Consider the following 15,000-nt stretch of genomic DNA (forward strand, 5'->3'; position numbering starts at 1 on the left):
AATGTGTGTGTATGTGTATGTGTGTGTGTGTGTGTGTGTGTGTGTGTGTGTGTGTGTGTGTGTGTGTGTGTGTGTGTGTGTGTGTGTGTGTGTGTGTGTGTGTGTGTGTGTGTGTGTGTGTGTGTGTGTGTGGGTGGGTGAGAGACAGTCTAGCTGTTACTCCGGTCTCTCCTGACAGAGAACAATGTTTAAATTTCACTCGGCGAGAATCGATACTATAATCTCACTTTTTGTAATCACGTCCACATCAAATTGATTTTCCTACTGCACACTGACCCCTACCGTCATATTAACTCTAAAACAAGGCTATTTAGCTCAACCTAGATTAATGGACGACGGCCTGAAAAGCTGCCTGCATAGCTCACTGTACAGCCGTGGAGGGCTCAAGACCCCCCACCAAGGCAGCGCCTCTACCTGCCTGCTCTAAACTCAGTGTCAGCTAGACTCTAGAGGAGTACTCAGCTGTGTGACGCTGTGCTGGTGTTAGCTAGACTCTAGAAGACTACTCAGCCGTGTGACGCTGTGCTGGTGTTAGCTAGACTCTAGAAGGCTACTCAGCCGTGTGACGCTGTGCTGGTGTTAGCTAGACTCTAGAAGACTACTCAGCCGTGTGACGCTGTGCTGGTGTTAGCTAGACTCTAGAAGGCTACTCAGCCGTGTGACGCTGTGCTGGTGTTAGCTAGACTCTAGAAGGCTACTCAGCCACGTGACGCTGTGCTGGTGTTAGCTAGACTCTAGAAGACTACTCAGCCGTGTGACGCTGTGCTGGTGTTAGCTAGACTCTAGAAGACTACTCAGCCGTGTGACGCTGTTCTGGTGTTAGTTAGACTCTAGAAGACTACTCAGCTGTGTGACGCTGTGCTGGTGTTAGCTAGACTCTAGAAGACTACTCAGCCGTGTGACGCTGTTCTGGTGTTAGCTAGACTCTAGAAGACTACTCAGCTGTGTGACGCTGTGCTGAGGTTAGCTAGACTCTAGAAGACTACTCAGCCGTGTGACGCTGTGCTGGTGTTAGCTAGACTCTAGAAGACTACTCAGCCGTGTGACGCTGTGCTGGTGTTAGCTAGACTCTAGAAGACTACTCAGCCGTGTGACGCTGTGCTGGTGTTAGCTAGACTCTAGAAGACTACTCAGCCGTGTGACGTTGTGCTGATGTTAGCTAGACTCTAGAGGACTACACAGCCACATGACGCTGTGCTGGTGTTAGCTAGACTCTAGAGGACTACTCAGCCACGTGACGCTGTGCTGGTGTTAGCTAGACTCTAGAAGGCTACTCAGCCACGTGACGCTGTGCTGATGTTAGCTAGACTCTAGAAGGCTACTCAGCCGTGTGACGCTGTGCTGGTGTTAGCTAGACTCTAGAAGACTACTCAGCCGTGTGACGCTGTGCTGGTGTTAGCTAGACTCTAGAAGGCTACTCAGCCGCGTGACGCTGTGCTGAGGTTAGTTAGACTCTAGAAGACTACTCAGCCGTGTGACGCTGTGCTGGTGTTAGTTAGACTCTAGAAGGCTACTCAGCCGTGTGACGCTGTGCTGGTGTTAGCTAGACTCTAGAAGGCTACTCAGCCGTGTGACGCTGTGCTGGTGCATTAGCTCTACAACTATGAGATAGGTACCATACTAGAGAGAGAGAGAGATAGAGAGCAGCCAGCTTTATCAGACCATGAGACGGAGGGGTATAATCAGCCGTGACAATTAATCTGTCTTTATTCCCGCTGTTTGTTTCAGTCTCTCTCTCTCTCTCCCTCCCTCTTTTTCTGTCTTTCTGCCCCTCTGAAAAGAAAAGTGTTTAGTATTTCTTAATGTCTTCTCTACTGTATGTGTGTGTGTGTGTGTGTGTGCATGTGTGTGTATGTTCCATTAATCTTCTCTAGCTGCCTGCTGTAATGACAGGCCTGCTGCTGGAACAATGGAAGAGGAATTAAAGAGGACATTGAGCAGTATTAGAGGAGTTAGGGATGCAGCCCATTAAAGATAGAGCTGGATTCATCTCTCTACATACAGTGGAGCAAAAAAGTATTTAGTCAGCCACCAATTGTGCAAGTTCTCCCACTTAAAAAGATGAGAGAGGCCTGTAATTTTCATCATAGGTACACTTCAACTATGACAGACAAAATGAGAAGAAAAAAAATCCAGAAAATCACATTGTAGGATTTTTAATGAATTTATTTGCAAATTATGGTGGAAAATAAGTATTTGGTCAATAACAAAAGTTTATCTCAATACTTTGTTATATACCCTTTGTTGGCAATGACAGAGGTCAAACGTTTTCTGTAAGTCTTCACAAGGTTTTCACACACTGTTGCTGTTTTTTTGGCCCAGTCCTCCATGCAGATCTCCTCTAGAGCAGTGATGTTTTGGGGCTGTTGCTGGGCAACATGGACTTTCAACTCCCTCCAAATATTTTCTATGGGGTTGAGATCTGGAGACTGGCTAGGCCACTCCAGGACCTTGAAATGCTTCTTACGAAGCCACTCCTTCGTTGCCCGGATCATTGTCATGCTGATAGACCCAGCCACGTTTCATCTTCAATGCCCTTGCTGATGGAAGGGGGTTTTCACTCAAAATCTCACGATACATGGCCCCATTCATTCTGTCCTTTACACGGATCAGTCGTCCTGGTCCCTTTGCAGAAAAACAGCCCCAAAGCATGATGTTTCCACCCCCATGCTTCACAGTAGGTATGGTGTTCTTTGGATGCAACTTAGCATTTTTTGTCCTCCAAACACGACGAGTTGAGTTTTTACCAAAAAGTTCTATTTTGGTTTCATCTGACCATATGACATTCTCCCAATCTTCTTCTGGATCATCCAAATGCTCTCTAGCAAACTTCAGACGGGCCTGGACATGTACTGGCTTAAGCAGGGGGACACGTCTGGCACTGCAGGATTTGAGTCCCTGGCGGCGTAGTGTGTTACTGATGGTAGGCTTTGTTACTTTGGTCCCAGCTCTCTGCAGGTCATTCACTAGGTCCCCCCGTGTGGTTCTGGGATTTTTGCTCACCATTCTTGTGATAATTTTGACCCCACGGGGTGAGATCTTGCGTGGAGCCCCAGATCGAGGGAGATTATCAGTGGTCTTGTATGTCTTCCATTTCCTAATAATTGCTCCCAGAGTTGATTTCTTCAAACCAACCTGCTTACCTATTGCAGGTGCAGTCTTCCCAGCCTGGTGCAGGTCTACAATTTTGTTTCTGGTGTCCTTTGACAGCTCTTTGGTCTTGGCCATAGTGGAGTTTGGAGTGTGACTGTTTGAGGTTGTGGACAGGTGTCTTTTATACTGATAACAAGTTCAAACAGGTGCCATTAATACAGGTAACGAGTGGAGGACAGAGGAGCCTCTTAAAGAAGAAGTTACAGGTCTGTTAGAGCCAGAAATCTTGCTTGTTTGTAGGTGACCAAATACTTATTTTCCACCATCATTTGCAAATAAATTCATTAAAAATCCTACAATGTGATTTTCTGGATTTTTTTTCTTCTCATTTTGTCTGTCATAGTTGAAGTGTACCTATGATGAAAATTACAGGCCTCTCTCATCTTTTTAAGTGGGAGAACTTGCACAATTGGTGGCTGACTAAATACTTTTTTGGCCCACTGTACCTCTGCCATTCGCCTCCCCCCTAATGCTTAGAAACCTTATATACATGTCTGCAGTTATTATTGAACACCTCCACACACTTATTCATTAACTGACCCTCACTCACTCCTTAACTATAACACACTTATTCACTAAGTAGCTCATACTCCAATTCAACCACCTTCACTGACCAACAAACACTTAACCTGAATAATACAAACTCCTACCAAAGCACCTTCTTTGGACAGTACTACTTAGATGTTAGTAGTCCACACACTGAAAAACCACACCCACATACTGGCCAGTACATGAATGAGAACACACCCACTCCTTCACCCGAACTGACCCCTGGAGGCTAATCTAACCATCCACAACTCAAACTCTTATACACTCTATACACACCTCGCCGCTAAATTCCTATACACACCCCTCATTCCACACAAACACACACATCCATTCAAACAGCCTCCTCCTAAGCGATGGAGTGATTACAGTCTTAGTGTCAATGTGTCATTAAGAAAGAGTCTAGTGGTTCTAGTTAAATGACCCTCGCTGAACACGCTTCATCCTGGTTTTAACATTCATCAGAAGAGTGTGTGTGTGTGTGTGTGTGTGTGTGTGTGTGTGTGTGTGTGTGTGTGTGTGTGTGTGTGTGTGTGTGTGTGTGTGTGTGTGTGTGTGTGTGTGTGTGTGTGTGTGTGTGTGTGTGTGTGTGTGTGTGTGTGTGTGTGTGTGTGATTGTACCCTCTTCCGGAGTGGTGATGCTCCAACTCACGTCTCCATCTCCACTGTCGTCACGGGTACTCTCGTTACAGCCAGCCCAGGTGCAAGCTGTAACCGTGACAACGTAGCGTGTAAACGGAGTCAGACCCTCCAACAGGCCTAAACAGAGAGACAGAGAAAGAGAGAGAAAGAAAGAGGGAAATAGGAACAGCCAAATCAAAGAGCGGGAGAGAGAGAGAGGGGGAGAGAGAGAGGGGGAGAGGGGGAGAGAGAGAGAGAGAGGGGGAGAGAGAGAGAGGGAGAGGGGGAGAGAGAGAGAGGGAGAGGGGGAGAGAGAGAGAGAGAGAGGGAGAGGGGGAGAGAGAGAGAGAGGGAGAGTGAGAGAGAGGGGGAGAGAGCGAGAGAGAGAGAGAGGGAGAGAGAGGAAGAGAGAGGGAAGGGGAGAGAGCGAGAGAGAGAGGGGGAGAGAGCGAGAGAGTGAGAGAGAGTGTGAGTGAAAGGGGACAAGGGGGCAGGGAGGCAAGTGTCACCCTTTTCTTTTCCATATTTCAAGCCTTCCTCCTCTTCAGACTAGAGTGATGTTCTCTTGGCCCTAATGTGTAGACTTTCCAAACGCAGCATAACATAACCATCACTCTTAATAGGCACCAGCTTTATTATCAAATACTGATATCTAGCACATTACTCACACAGGGAAGAGAGAGAGAGAGAGAGAGAGAGAGAGGGGAAGGAACAGGGAACGGGGAGAGAGATGAAAGAAGAAGGTAGAGATATATAGCAGAAAGAGAGCAGTAGAGAGTGAGGGGGATCAGCTAATAGCCAGAGTGACTCCTGCTACTCCATTACTCCCTTCTTCCTGTCCTCCGCTCCCCCTCTTTCTCTCCCTCTGGTTTTCAAGGGTATTCCCCCAGGGGAGTGCGCTCTCCTCTCTCTAGATGTATAGATACCTGAGGAGAGGAGACCCAGGCCGGCAGGCTGTGTGGGCCCAGAGTATCAGTGTTGTCCAGGTATAAATAGGAGCAGGGGAGACACACAGGGGCCGATCCTCTTTCTGCAACCTGAGAGGCCTCATAGACAGATAAACACCACCGGCTTCCTTTGAAGCACAATAAATATAAAATCCCCCCTTTCTTTTTCTATCATTTGCTTATTCTCTTTCTTTTTCCCTGACATGTTTCCTCTCTCTCTCTCAGGCCTGTGTGAAATTCCTGCTATATAAATATAATACTGGTGCATTCCATATGTAGGGTCATTAGTGGTCCTCCTCTCTCTCTCCTAGAGTTTCAGTTTCACCCCTCTCTCCCCTGTATAAATAGTCTACTTTCTCCAGGACCCCGCAGGCTGTAAATTACACACAGTAAGACCAGAGAAAGCGCTTGCGTTTAATTAATTTTTACAGTTTAAAATCACCAGGATTTATTTATTAAATTCAACATCATCTGAAGCATAGAAGCTCCTGTTGGAAGGGGTCGACCGAGGGGAGGAAGAGAGGGAAGAGGTGGTGAGAGGGAGATCTCTGAGAGATCTTTGAGTGGCTATCTGGCCCGCTCGCGCCAGATAGATGGCTGTCGTGTTGACTGGGCCGTGGGACGAGCGGCGCTATACAGCCTTTCTGTCGCGCTGTAATCGGCCAGATGTCTCTCTCTTTCTCTCTTCTCACTCACCCATATTTTAATTCAATCAGGGCCCACTCTACTCCCATTACACACTCATTTGCTTCCTGTGTTTTTATCTGTCGGAGTAATTCTACGTCAGGTGTCAGGGCCATCATAAATTAAGACGGCCTTATCGCCCCTCACCTCAGCAGGTGCCAGGGAAACAGAGAGAGGGGAGGAAAAGGAGAGGAGGAGAGGAGGGCCAATCTCCTATTTGCCCGGAGACATGGCAGAGAGGATGGGAGAAGTGACGAATCATAGAGACGGCATCATCATCGTAAAAGAGATAAAGTGAGAGGGGAGGAGAGAGGTGGAGATGGAGAGTTCTCTAATATGACATCACTGGTATCTGGGCTAGACCAGCTCAGGTGGTTGCCAACATTAGTCCCCCTTTTTCCCCACCCTCCCCTGTGTGTGTGTGTGTGTGTGTGTGTGTGTGTGTGTGTGTGTGTGTGTGTGTGTGTGTGTGTGTGTGTGTGTGTGTGTGTGTGTGTGTGTGTGTGTGTGTGTGTGTGTACCTCCTTGCATCCGTGTGTGTGTGCATGCCTCTGTGCATGTATGCAAGTGTGTGTGTGTCTTACTTGTGTGGTTACCAGTGGACAGGTAAGAGGCAGTAACAGGTGTTGAGTCAGGCTGATCCAGGTCGTAGGCCCTCAGTTCGTACCTGTCAATCACTCCTCTCACCTGGGGGGGGGCCCAGCTCACCTGGACACTGAAGCCACTCCCACTCTGGAGACTAGAGGGAGGGGCAACACTCTGGGGGACTGGAGAGAGAAAGGGGGGGAGAGAGGGATAGAGAGAGAAAGAAGGGTAGAGTAGAGAAAGGCAGAGGATAAAAAAAGGAAAGAGAAAAGAGAAAATGACATTTAGGGAGAGAGGTAAAATGAAAAAAGGGTGGGAAAGAGAGGAGAGTCGGAGAGAAAGAGAAGGGCAGAGAGAGAGTGTCAGCCCACATATTTCCCTTTAATAGAGCCATTAAATCAGAACTAACCATTAACATAAATACAATTTATTAGAGTTGTAACTTTTTCAGCCATAATTTAATACATCCACCATATTTCACAGCAATCAGCCTCTCTGCCCCTCTCACCTCCTCCTCCCTGCTTCTCTCTCTCTCTCTCTCTCTCTCTCTCTCTCCCTCTCTCTCTCTCTCTCTCTCCCTCTCTCCCTCTCTCTCTCTCTCTCTCCCAGTATTAATGATGATGGTTGGCAAGGCAGGGAGAGACACAGCAGGAGCCCTCTGTGATATAACTGTACTGTAGCAGGACATCCCAGGTCAACAGTCTTTAACATAACATACCAGAGGAAAAGGGAAATCCTCTGGTGTCTCCCCATGCAAGGATGATCAATCTCAGTTAACATGGGCAATATCACTCCTATGACTTCTCATGATCTAATTGTAGGATTGTATAATGTGTGGTATATGTTGTATATACAGTATGAACCTGAATTCACCCTCTTCTGACATGTAAATGTAGGCATGCGCGCACAGAGGAATGTACACACACACACAATCCCCCCCAGCCACACACACACGTTCATTTGTCTGGGTGTTGTAGTGAGCGAGGTAGCGAGCAGCTCCCATTTGTACAGTGCAGTGTGTGTGACAGAGGAACATATGATAAGGTATCAGGCCTCTCCATCTCATCTGGGTGACTGGAACACATATTGGCCTGCTAACAGCAGGATGGAGATGCCTGAAAACTACAGTATGACACTAACTAATAACAGGGAGGTCTACCGGAGAGAAAGATAGAGAGAAAGATATAGAGAGAGAGATAGAGAGAGAGAGAGAGAGAGAGAGAGGGAGAGAGAGAGATAGAGAGAGAGAGAGAGAGATAGAGAGAGAGATAGAGAGAGAGAGATAGAGAGAGAGGGAGATAGATAGATAGATGGAGATAGATAGATAGATAGATGGAGATAGATAGATAGAGAGAGAAGGAGTGGCAGGTAGCCTAGTGGTTAGAGCGTTGGGCCAGTCACTGAAAGGTTGCTGGATGGAATCCCTGAGCTGACACCGTAAAAATCTGTCGTTCTGCCCCTGATCAAGGCAGTTAACCCACTATTCCCCGGTAGGCCGTCATTGTAAATAAGAATTTGTTCTTAACTGACTTGCCTAGTTAAATAAAAGGAGGTAAAGGCTGTAGTTATAATGTAGATTGTTATATTATCTCTGTCTTATTTTCTCTCTTTCTCTCCCTTTTTCTGCTCTCTTCTCCGTCTTTCACTCAGTCTCTCTCTTCAATGTCTATCAGTCCGTCAATCTCTTCTCCGTCTATCACTCCGTCTCTCTCTTCTCCGTCTCTCTCTTCTCCGTCTATCACTCCGTCTCTATCTTCTCCGTCTATCACTCCGTCTCTATCTTCTCCGTCTATCACTCTGTCACTCTCTTCTTTGTCTATCACTCTGTCTATCACTCCGTCTCTCTCTTCTCTCTATCTATCACTCCGTCTCTTTCTTCTCTCTGTCTATCACTCCATCTCTCTCTTCTCTGTCTATCACTCTGTCTCTCTCTTCTCTCTCTATCACTCCGTCTCTCTTCTCTGTCTATCACTCCATCTCTCTCCTCTGTCTATCACTCCGTCTCTCTCTTCTCTCTGTCTATCACTCCATCTCACTCTTCTCTCTGTCTATCACTCCGTCTCTCTCCTCAATGTCTATCAGTCCGTCAATCTCTTCTCCGTCTCCGTCTATCACTCCGTCTCTCTCTTCTCCGTCTCTCTCTTCTCCGTCTATCACTCCGTCTCTCTCTTCTCCGTCTATCACTCCGTCTCTCTCTTCTCCGTCTATCACTCAGTCTCTCTCTTCTCTGTATATCACTCCGTCTCTCTCTTCTCTGTCTATCACTCCGTCTCTCTCTTCTCTGTCTATCACTCCGTCACTCTCTTCTCCGTCTATCACTCCGTCTCTCTCTTCTCCGTCTATCACTCCGTCTCTCTTCTCCGTCTATCACTCCGTCTCTCTCTTCTCTCTGTCTATCACTCCGTCTCTCTCTTCTCCGTCTATCACTCCGTCTCTCTCTTCTCCGTCTATCACTCTGTCTCTCTCTTCTCTGTATATCACTCCATCTCTCTCTTCTCTGTCTATCACTCTGTCTCTCTCTTCTCCGTCTCTCTCTTCTCCGTCTCTCTCTTCTCTGTCTATCACTCCGTCTCTCTCTTCTCCGTCTATCACTCCATCTCTCTCTTCTCTGTCTATCACTCTGTCTCTCTCTTCTCCGTCTATCACTCTGTCTCTCTCTTCTCCGTCTATCACTCTGTCTCTCTCTCCTCTGTCTATCACTCCATCTCTCTCTTCTCTGTCTATCACTCCATCTCTCTCTTCTCTGTCTATCACTCAATCTCTCTCTTCTCTCTGTCTATCACTCCATCTCTCTCTTCTCTGTCTATCACTCCATCTCTCTCTTCTCTGCCTATCACTCCATCTCTCTCTTCTCTGTCTATCACTCCATCTCTCTCTTCTCTCTGTCTATCATTCTGTCTCTCTCTTCTCTCTGTCTATCACTCCATCTCTCTCTTCTCTGTCTATCACTCCATCTCTCTCTTCTCTGTCTATCACTCTGTCTCTCTCTTCTCTCTGTCTATCACTCCGTCTCTCTCTTCTCCGTCTATCACTCCGTCTCTCTCTTCTCTGTCTATCACTCCGTCTCTCTCTTCTCTCTGTCTATCACTCCATCTCTCTCTTCTCTGTCTATCACTCTGTCTCTCTCTTCTCTCTGTCTATCACTCCGTCTCTCTCTTCTCCGTCTATCACTCCGTCTCTTTCTTCTCTCTGTCTATCACTCCATCTCTCTCTTCTCTGTCTATCACTCTGTCTCTCTCTTCTCTCTGTCTATCACTCCGTCTCTCTTCTCTGTCTATCACTCCATCTCTCTCCTCTGTCTATCACTCCGTCTCTCTCTTCTCTCTGTCTATCACTCCATCTCACTCTTCTCTCTGTCTATCACTCCGTCTCTCTCCTCAATGTCTATCAGTCCGTCAATCTCTTCTCCGTCTCCGTCTATCACTCCGTCTCTCTCTTCTCCGTCTCTCTCTTCTCCGTCTATCACTCCGTCTCTCTCTTCTCCGTCTATCACTCCGTCTCTCTCTTCTCCGTCTATCACTCAGTCTCTCTCTTCTCTGTATATCACTCCGTCTCTCTCTTCTCTGTCTATCACTCCGTCTCTCTCTTCTCTGTCTATCACTCCGTCACTCTCTTCTCCGTCTATCACTCCGTCTCTCTCTTCTCCGTCTATCACTCCGTCTCTCTTCTCCGTCTATCACTCCGTCTCTCTCTTCTCTGTCTATCACTCCGTCTCTCTCTTCTCCGTCTATCACTCCGTCTCTCTCTTCTCCGTCTATCACTCTGTCTCTCTCTTCTCTGTATATCACTCCATCTCTCTCTTCTCTGTCTATCACTCTGTCTCTCTCTTCTCCGTCTCTCTCTTCTCCGTCTCTCTCTTCTCTGTCTATCACTCCGTCTCTCTCTTCTCCGTCTATCACTCCATCTCTCTCTTCTCTGTCTATCACTCTGTCTCTCTCTTCTCCGTCTATCACTCTGTCTCTCTCTTCTCCGTCTATCACTCTGTCTCTCTCTCCTCTGTCTATCACTCCATCTCTCTCTTCTCTGTCTATCACTCCATCTCTCTCCTCTGTCTATCACTCAATCTCTCTCTTCTCTCTGTCTATCACTCCATCTCTCTCTTCTCTGTCTATCACTCCATCTCTCTCTTCTCTGCCTATCACTCCATCTCTCTCTTCTCTGTCTATCACTCCATCTCTCTCTTCTCTCTGTCTATCACTCTGTCTCTCTCTTCTCTCTGTCTATCACTCCATCTCTCTCTTCTCTGTCTATCACTCCATCTCTCTCTTCTCTGTCTATCACTCTGTCTCTCTCTTCTCTCTGTCTATCACTCCGTCTCTCTCTTCTCCGTCTATCACTCCGTCTCTCTCTTCTCTGTCTATCACTCCGTCTCTCTCTTCTCTCTGTCTATCACTCTGTCTCTCTCTTCTCTGCCTATCACTCCATCTCTCTCTTCTCTGTCTATCCCTCCATCTCTCTCTTCTCTCTGTCTATCACTCTGTCTCTCTCTTCTCTTCTGTCTATCACTCTGTCTCTCTCTTCTCTCTGTCTATCACTCCATCTCTCTCTTCTCTGTCTATCCCTCCATCTCTCTCTTCTCTCTGTCTATCACTCTGTCTCTCTCTTCTCTCTGTCTATCACTCCATCTCTCTCTTCTCTGTCTATCACTCCATCTCTCTCTTCTCTGTCTATCACTCTGTCTCTCTCTTCTCTCTGTCTATCACTCCGTCTCTCTCTTCTCTGTCTATCATTCTGTCGCTCTGTCTCTCTCTTCTCCGTCTATCACTCCGTCTCACTCTTCTCTCTGTCTATCACTCCATCTCTCTCTTCTCTGTCTATCACTGTCTATCACTCCGTCTCTCTCTTCTCTGTCTATCACTCCGTCACTCTCTTCTCTGTCTATCACTCTGTCACTCTCTTCTTTGTCTATCACTCTGTCTATCACTCCGTCTCTCTCTTCTCTCTATCTATCACTCCGTCTCTTTCTTCTCTCTGTCTATCACTCCATCTCTCTCTTCTCTGTCTATCACTCTGTCTCTCTCTTCTCTCTGTCTATCACTCCGTCTCTCTCCTCTGTCTATCACTCCGTCTCTCTCTTCTCTCTGTCTATCACTCTGTCTCTCTCTTCTCTCTGTCTATCACTCCATCTCACTCTTCTCTCTGTCTATCACTCCATCTCTCTCCTCTCTCTGTCTATCACTCTGTCTCTCTCTTCTCTCTGTCTATCACTCTGTCTCTCTCTTCTCTCTGTCTATCACTCCGTCTCTCTCTTCTCTCTGTCTATCACTCCGTCTCTCTCTTCTCCCTGTCTATCACTATGTCTCTCTCTTCTCTCTGTCTATCATTCTGTCTCTCTCTTCTCTCTGTCTATCACTCCGTCTCACTCTTCTCTCTGTCTATCACTCCGTCTCTCTCTTCTCTCTGTCTATCACTCTGTCTCTCTTCTCTCTGTCTATCACTCCGTCTCTCTCTTCTCTCTGTTTATCACTCTGTCTCTCTTCTCTGTCTATCACTCTGTCTCTCTCTTCTCTCTGTCTATCACTCTGTCTCTCTCTTCTCTCTGTCTATCACTCTGTCTCTCTCTTCTCTCTGTCTATCACTCCATCTCTCTCTTCTCTGTCTATCACTCCATCTCTCTCTTCTCTGTCTATCACTCTGTCTCTCTCTTCTCTCTGTCTATCACTCCGTCTCTCTCTTCTCCGTCTATCACTCCGTCTCTCTCTTCTCTGTCTATCACTCCGTCTCTCTCTTCTCTCTGTCTCTCTCTTCTCTGCCTATCACTCCATCTCTCTCTTCTCTGTCTATCCCTCCATCTCTCTCTTCTCTCTGTCTATCACTCTGTCTCTCTCTTCTCTTCTGTCTATCACACTGTCTCTCTCTTCTCTCTGTCTATCACTCCATCTCTCTCTTCTCTGTCTATCCCTCCATCTCTCTCTTCTCTCTGTCTATCACTCTGTCTCTCTCTTCTCTCTGTCTATCACTCCATCTCTCTCTTCTCTGTCTATCACTCCATCTCTCTCTTCTCTGTCTATCACTCTGTCTCTCTCTTCTCTCTGTCTATCACTCCGTCTCTCTCTTCTCTGTCTATCATTCTGTCGCTCTGTCTCTTTCTTCTCCGTCTATCACTCCGTCTCACTCTTCTCTCTGTCTATCACTCCATCTCTCTCTTCTCTGTCTATCACTGTCTATCACTCCGTCTCTCTCTTCTCTGTCTATCACTCCGTCACTCTCTTCTCTGCCTATCACTCTGTCACTCTCTTCTTTGTCTATCACTCTGTCTATCACTCCGTCTCTCTCTTCTCTCTATCTATCACTCCGTCTCTTTCTTCTCTCTGTCTATCACTCCATCTCTCTCTTCTCTGTCTATCACTCTGTCTCTCTCTTCTCTCTGTCTATCACTCCGTCTCTCTCCTCTGTCTATCACTCCGTCTCTCTCTTCTCTCTGTCTATCACTCTGTCTCTCTCCTCTGTCTATCACTCCGTCTCTCTCCTCTGTCTATCACTCCGTCTCTCTCTTCTCTCTGTCTATCACTCTGTCTCACTCTTCTCTCTGTCTATCACTCCATCTCTCTCCTCTCTCGGTCTATCACTCTGTCTCTCTCTTCTCTCTGTCTATCACTCTGTCTCTCTCTTCTCTCTGTCTATCACTCCGTCTCTCTCTTCTCTCTGTCTATCACTATGTCTCTCTCTTCTCTCTGTCTATCACTCTGTCTCTCTCTTCTCTCTGTCTATCACTCCGTCTCACTCTTCTCTCTGTCTATCACTCCGTCTCTCTCTTCTCTCTGTCTATCACTCTGTCTCTCTTCTCTCTGTCTATCACTCCGTCTCTCTCTTCTCTCTGTCTCTCTTCTCTGTCTATCACTCTGTCTCTCTCTTCTCTCTGTCTATCACTCTGTCTCTCTCTTCTCTCTGTCTATCACTCTGTCTCTCTCCTCTCTGTCTATCACTCCGTCTCTCTCTTCTCTCTGTCTATCACTCTGTCTCTCTCTTCTCTCTGTCTATCACTCCGTCTCTCTCTTCTCTCTGTCTATCACTCTGTCTCTCTCTTCTCTCTGTCTATCACTCTGTCTCTCTTTTCTCTCTGTCTATCACTCCGTCTCTCTCTTCTCTGTCTATCACTCTGTCTCTCTCTTCACTCTATCTATCACTCCGTCTCTCTCTTCTCTCTGTCTATCACTCCGTCTCTCTCTTCTCTCTGTCTATCACTCTGTCTCTCTCTTCTCTCTGTCTATCACTCTGTCTCTCTCTTCTCTCTGTCTATCACTCCGTCTCACTCTTCACTCTGTTTATCACTCCGTCTCACTCTTCACTCTGTTTATCACTCCGTCTCACTCTTCATAGTCTATCAATCAGTCTCTCTCTTCTCTCTATCTTTCCCTCCGTCTCTCTCTTCTCTCTGTCTATCACTCCGTCTCTCTCTTCTCTGTCTATCACTCCGTCTCACTCTTCACTCTGTTTATCACTCCGTCTCACTCTTCATAGTCTATCAATCAGTCTCTCTCTTCTCTCTATCTTTCCCCCCCGTCTCTTTCTTCTCTCTATCTATCACTCCGTCTCTCTCTTCTCTCTGTATATCACTCCGTCTCTCTCTGTCTATCACTCCGCCTCTCTCTTCTTCTGTCTATCACTCCGCCTCACTCTTCTCTCTGTCTATCACTCCGTCTCTCTCTTCTCTCTGTCTATCACTCTGTCTCTCTCTTCTCTCTGTCTATCACTCCATCTCACTCTTCTCTCTGTCTATCACTCCATCTCTCTCCTCTCTCTGTCTATCACCCCGTCTCTTTCTTCTCTCTGTCTATCACCCCGTCTCTTTCTTCTCTCTGTCTATCACTCCATCTCTCTCTTCTCTCTGTCTATCACTCCATCTCTCTCTTCTCTCTGTCTAGCAGCATTAAGAACAAGTGTATCTTGAAAGATACATGTTTTACATATAATTAATCAAAGTTTATGATGAGTATTTCTGTTATTTGACGTGGCTCTCTGCAATTTCTCCGGATATTTTGGAGGAATTTCTGAAAATGGCGCCAATGTAAACCGAGATTTGTGGATATAAATATGCACATTATCGAACAAAACATGAATGTATTGTGTAACATGATGTCCTATGAGTGTCATCTGATGAAGATCATCAAAGGTTAGTGATTAATTTTATCTCTATTTCTGCATTTCTTAAATATTATTCAGTTCCTTTGGCTTTGATGCCTCATGATTGAGCATAGCTTTGTTCAAGTAGAGTGGGATTTTGCTGTGATCTGACTGTGAACGCTCTAAGAGACTCTGGATTGAGGTCAGTGATAAAGTTGTCTACAGTACTAATGCCAAGAGATGAGCTATAGGTGTACATACCAAAGGAGTCCCGTCGAAGCCTACCATTGCCTATGTACACACCCAGCGTCCGACAGAGCTGCAGGAGTTGTGACCCATTTTTGTTGGTTATGTTGTCTCTCTCTCTTCTCTCTGTCTCTCTCCCTCCTCTCTCTTTCTC

The 15,000-nt window shown here is 46.6% G+C and overlaps 1 protein-coding gene across 1 annotated transcript in view; it reads right to left on the reverse strand.

The window, feature by feature from the left end:
- The window catches only part of ush2a (Usher syndrome 2A (autosomal recessive, mild)), a 504,211-nt gene that overhangs the window by 295,609 nt on the left and 193,602 nt on the right, over positions 1 to 15,000 (reverse strand). Inside the window, exons 34-35 of the mRNA XM_055862864.1 lie at positions 6,536 to 6,718; positions 4,321 to 4,458 (exon numbers count right to left, since the gene is read on the reverse strand). Coding sequence (XP_055718839.1) covers positions 4,321 to 4,458; positions 6,536 to 6,718 — 321 coding nt within the window. The remainder of the gene's footprint in view (positions 1 to 4,320; positions 4,459 to 6,535; positions 6,719 to 15,000) is intronic.

Source organism: Salvelinus fontinalis, chromosome 15, assembly GCF_029448725.1.
Source record: "Salvelinus fontinalis isolate EN_2023a chromosome 15, ASM2944872v1, whole genome shotgun sequence".
In the NCBI taxonomy this organism is placed as follows: Eukaryota; Metazoa; Chordata; class Actinopteri; order Salmoniformes; family Salmonidae; genus Salvelinus; species Salvelinus fontinalis.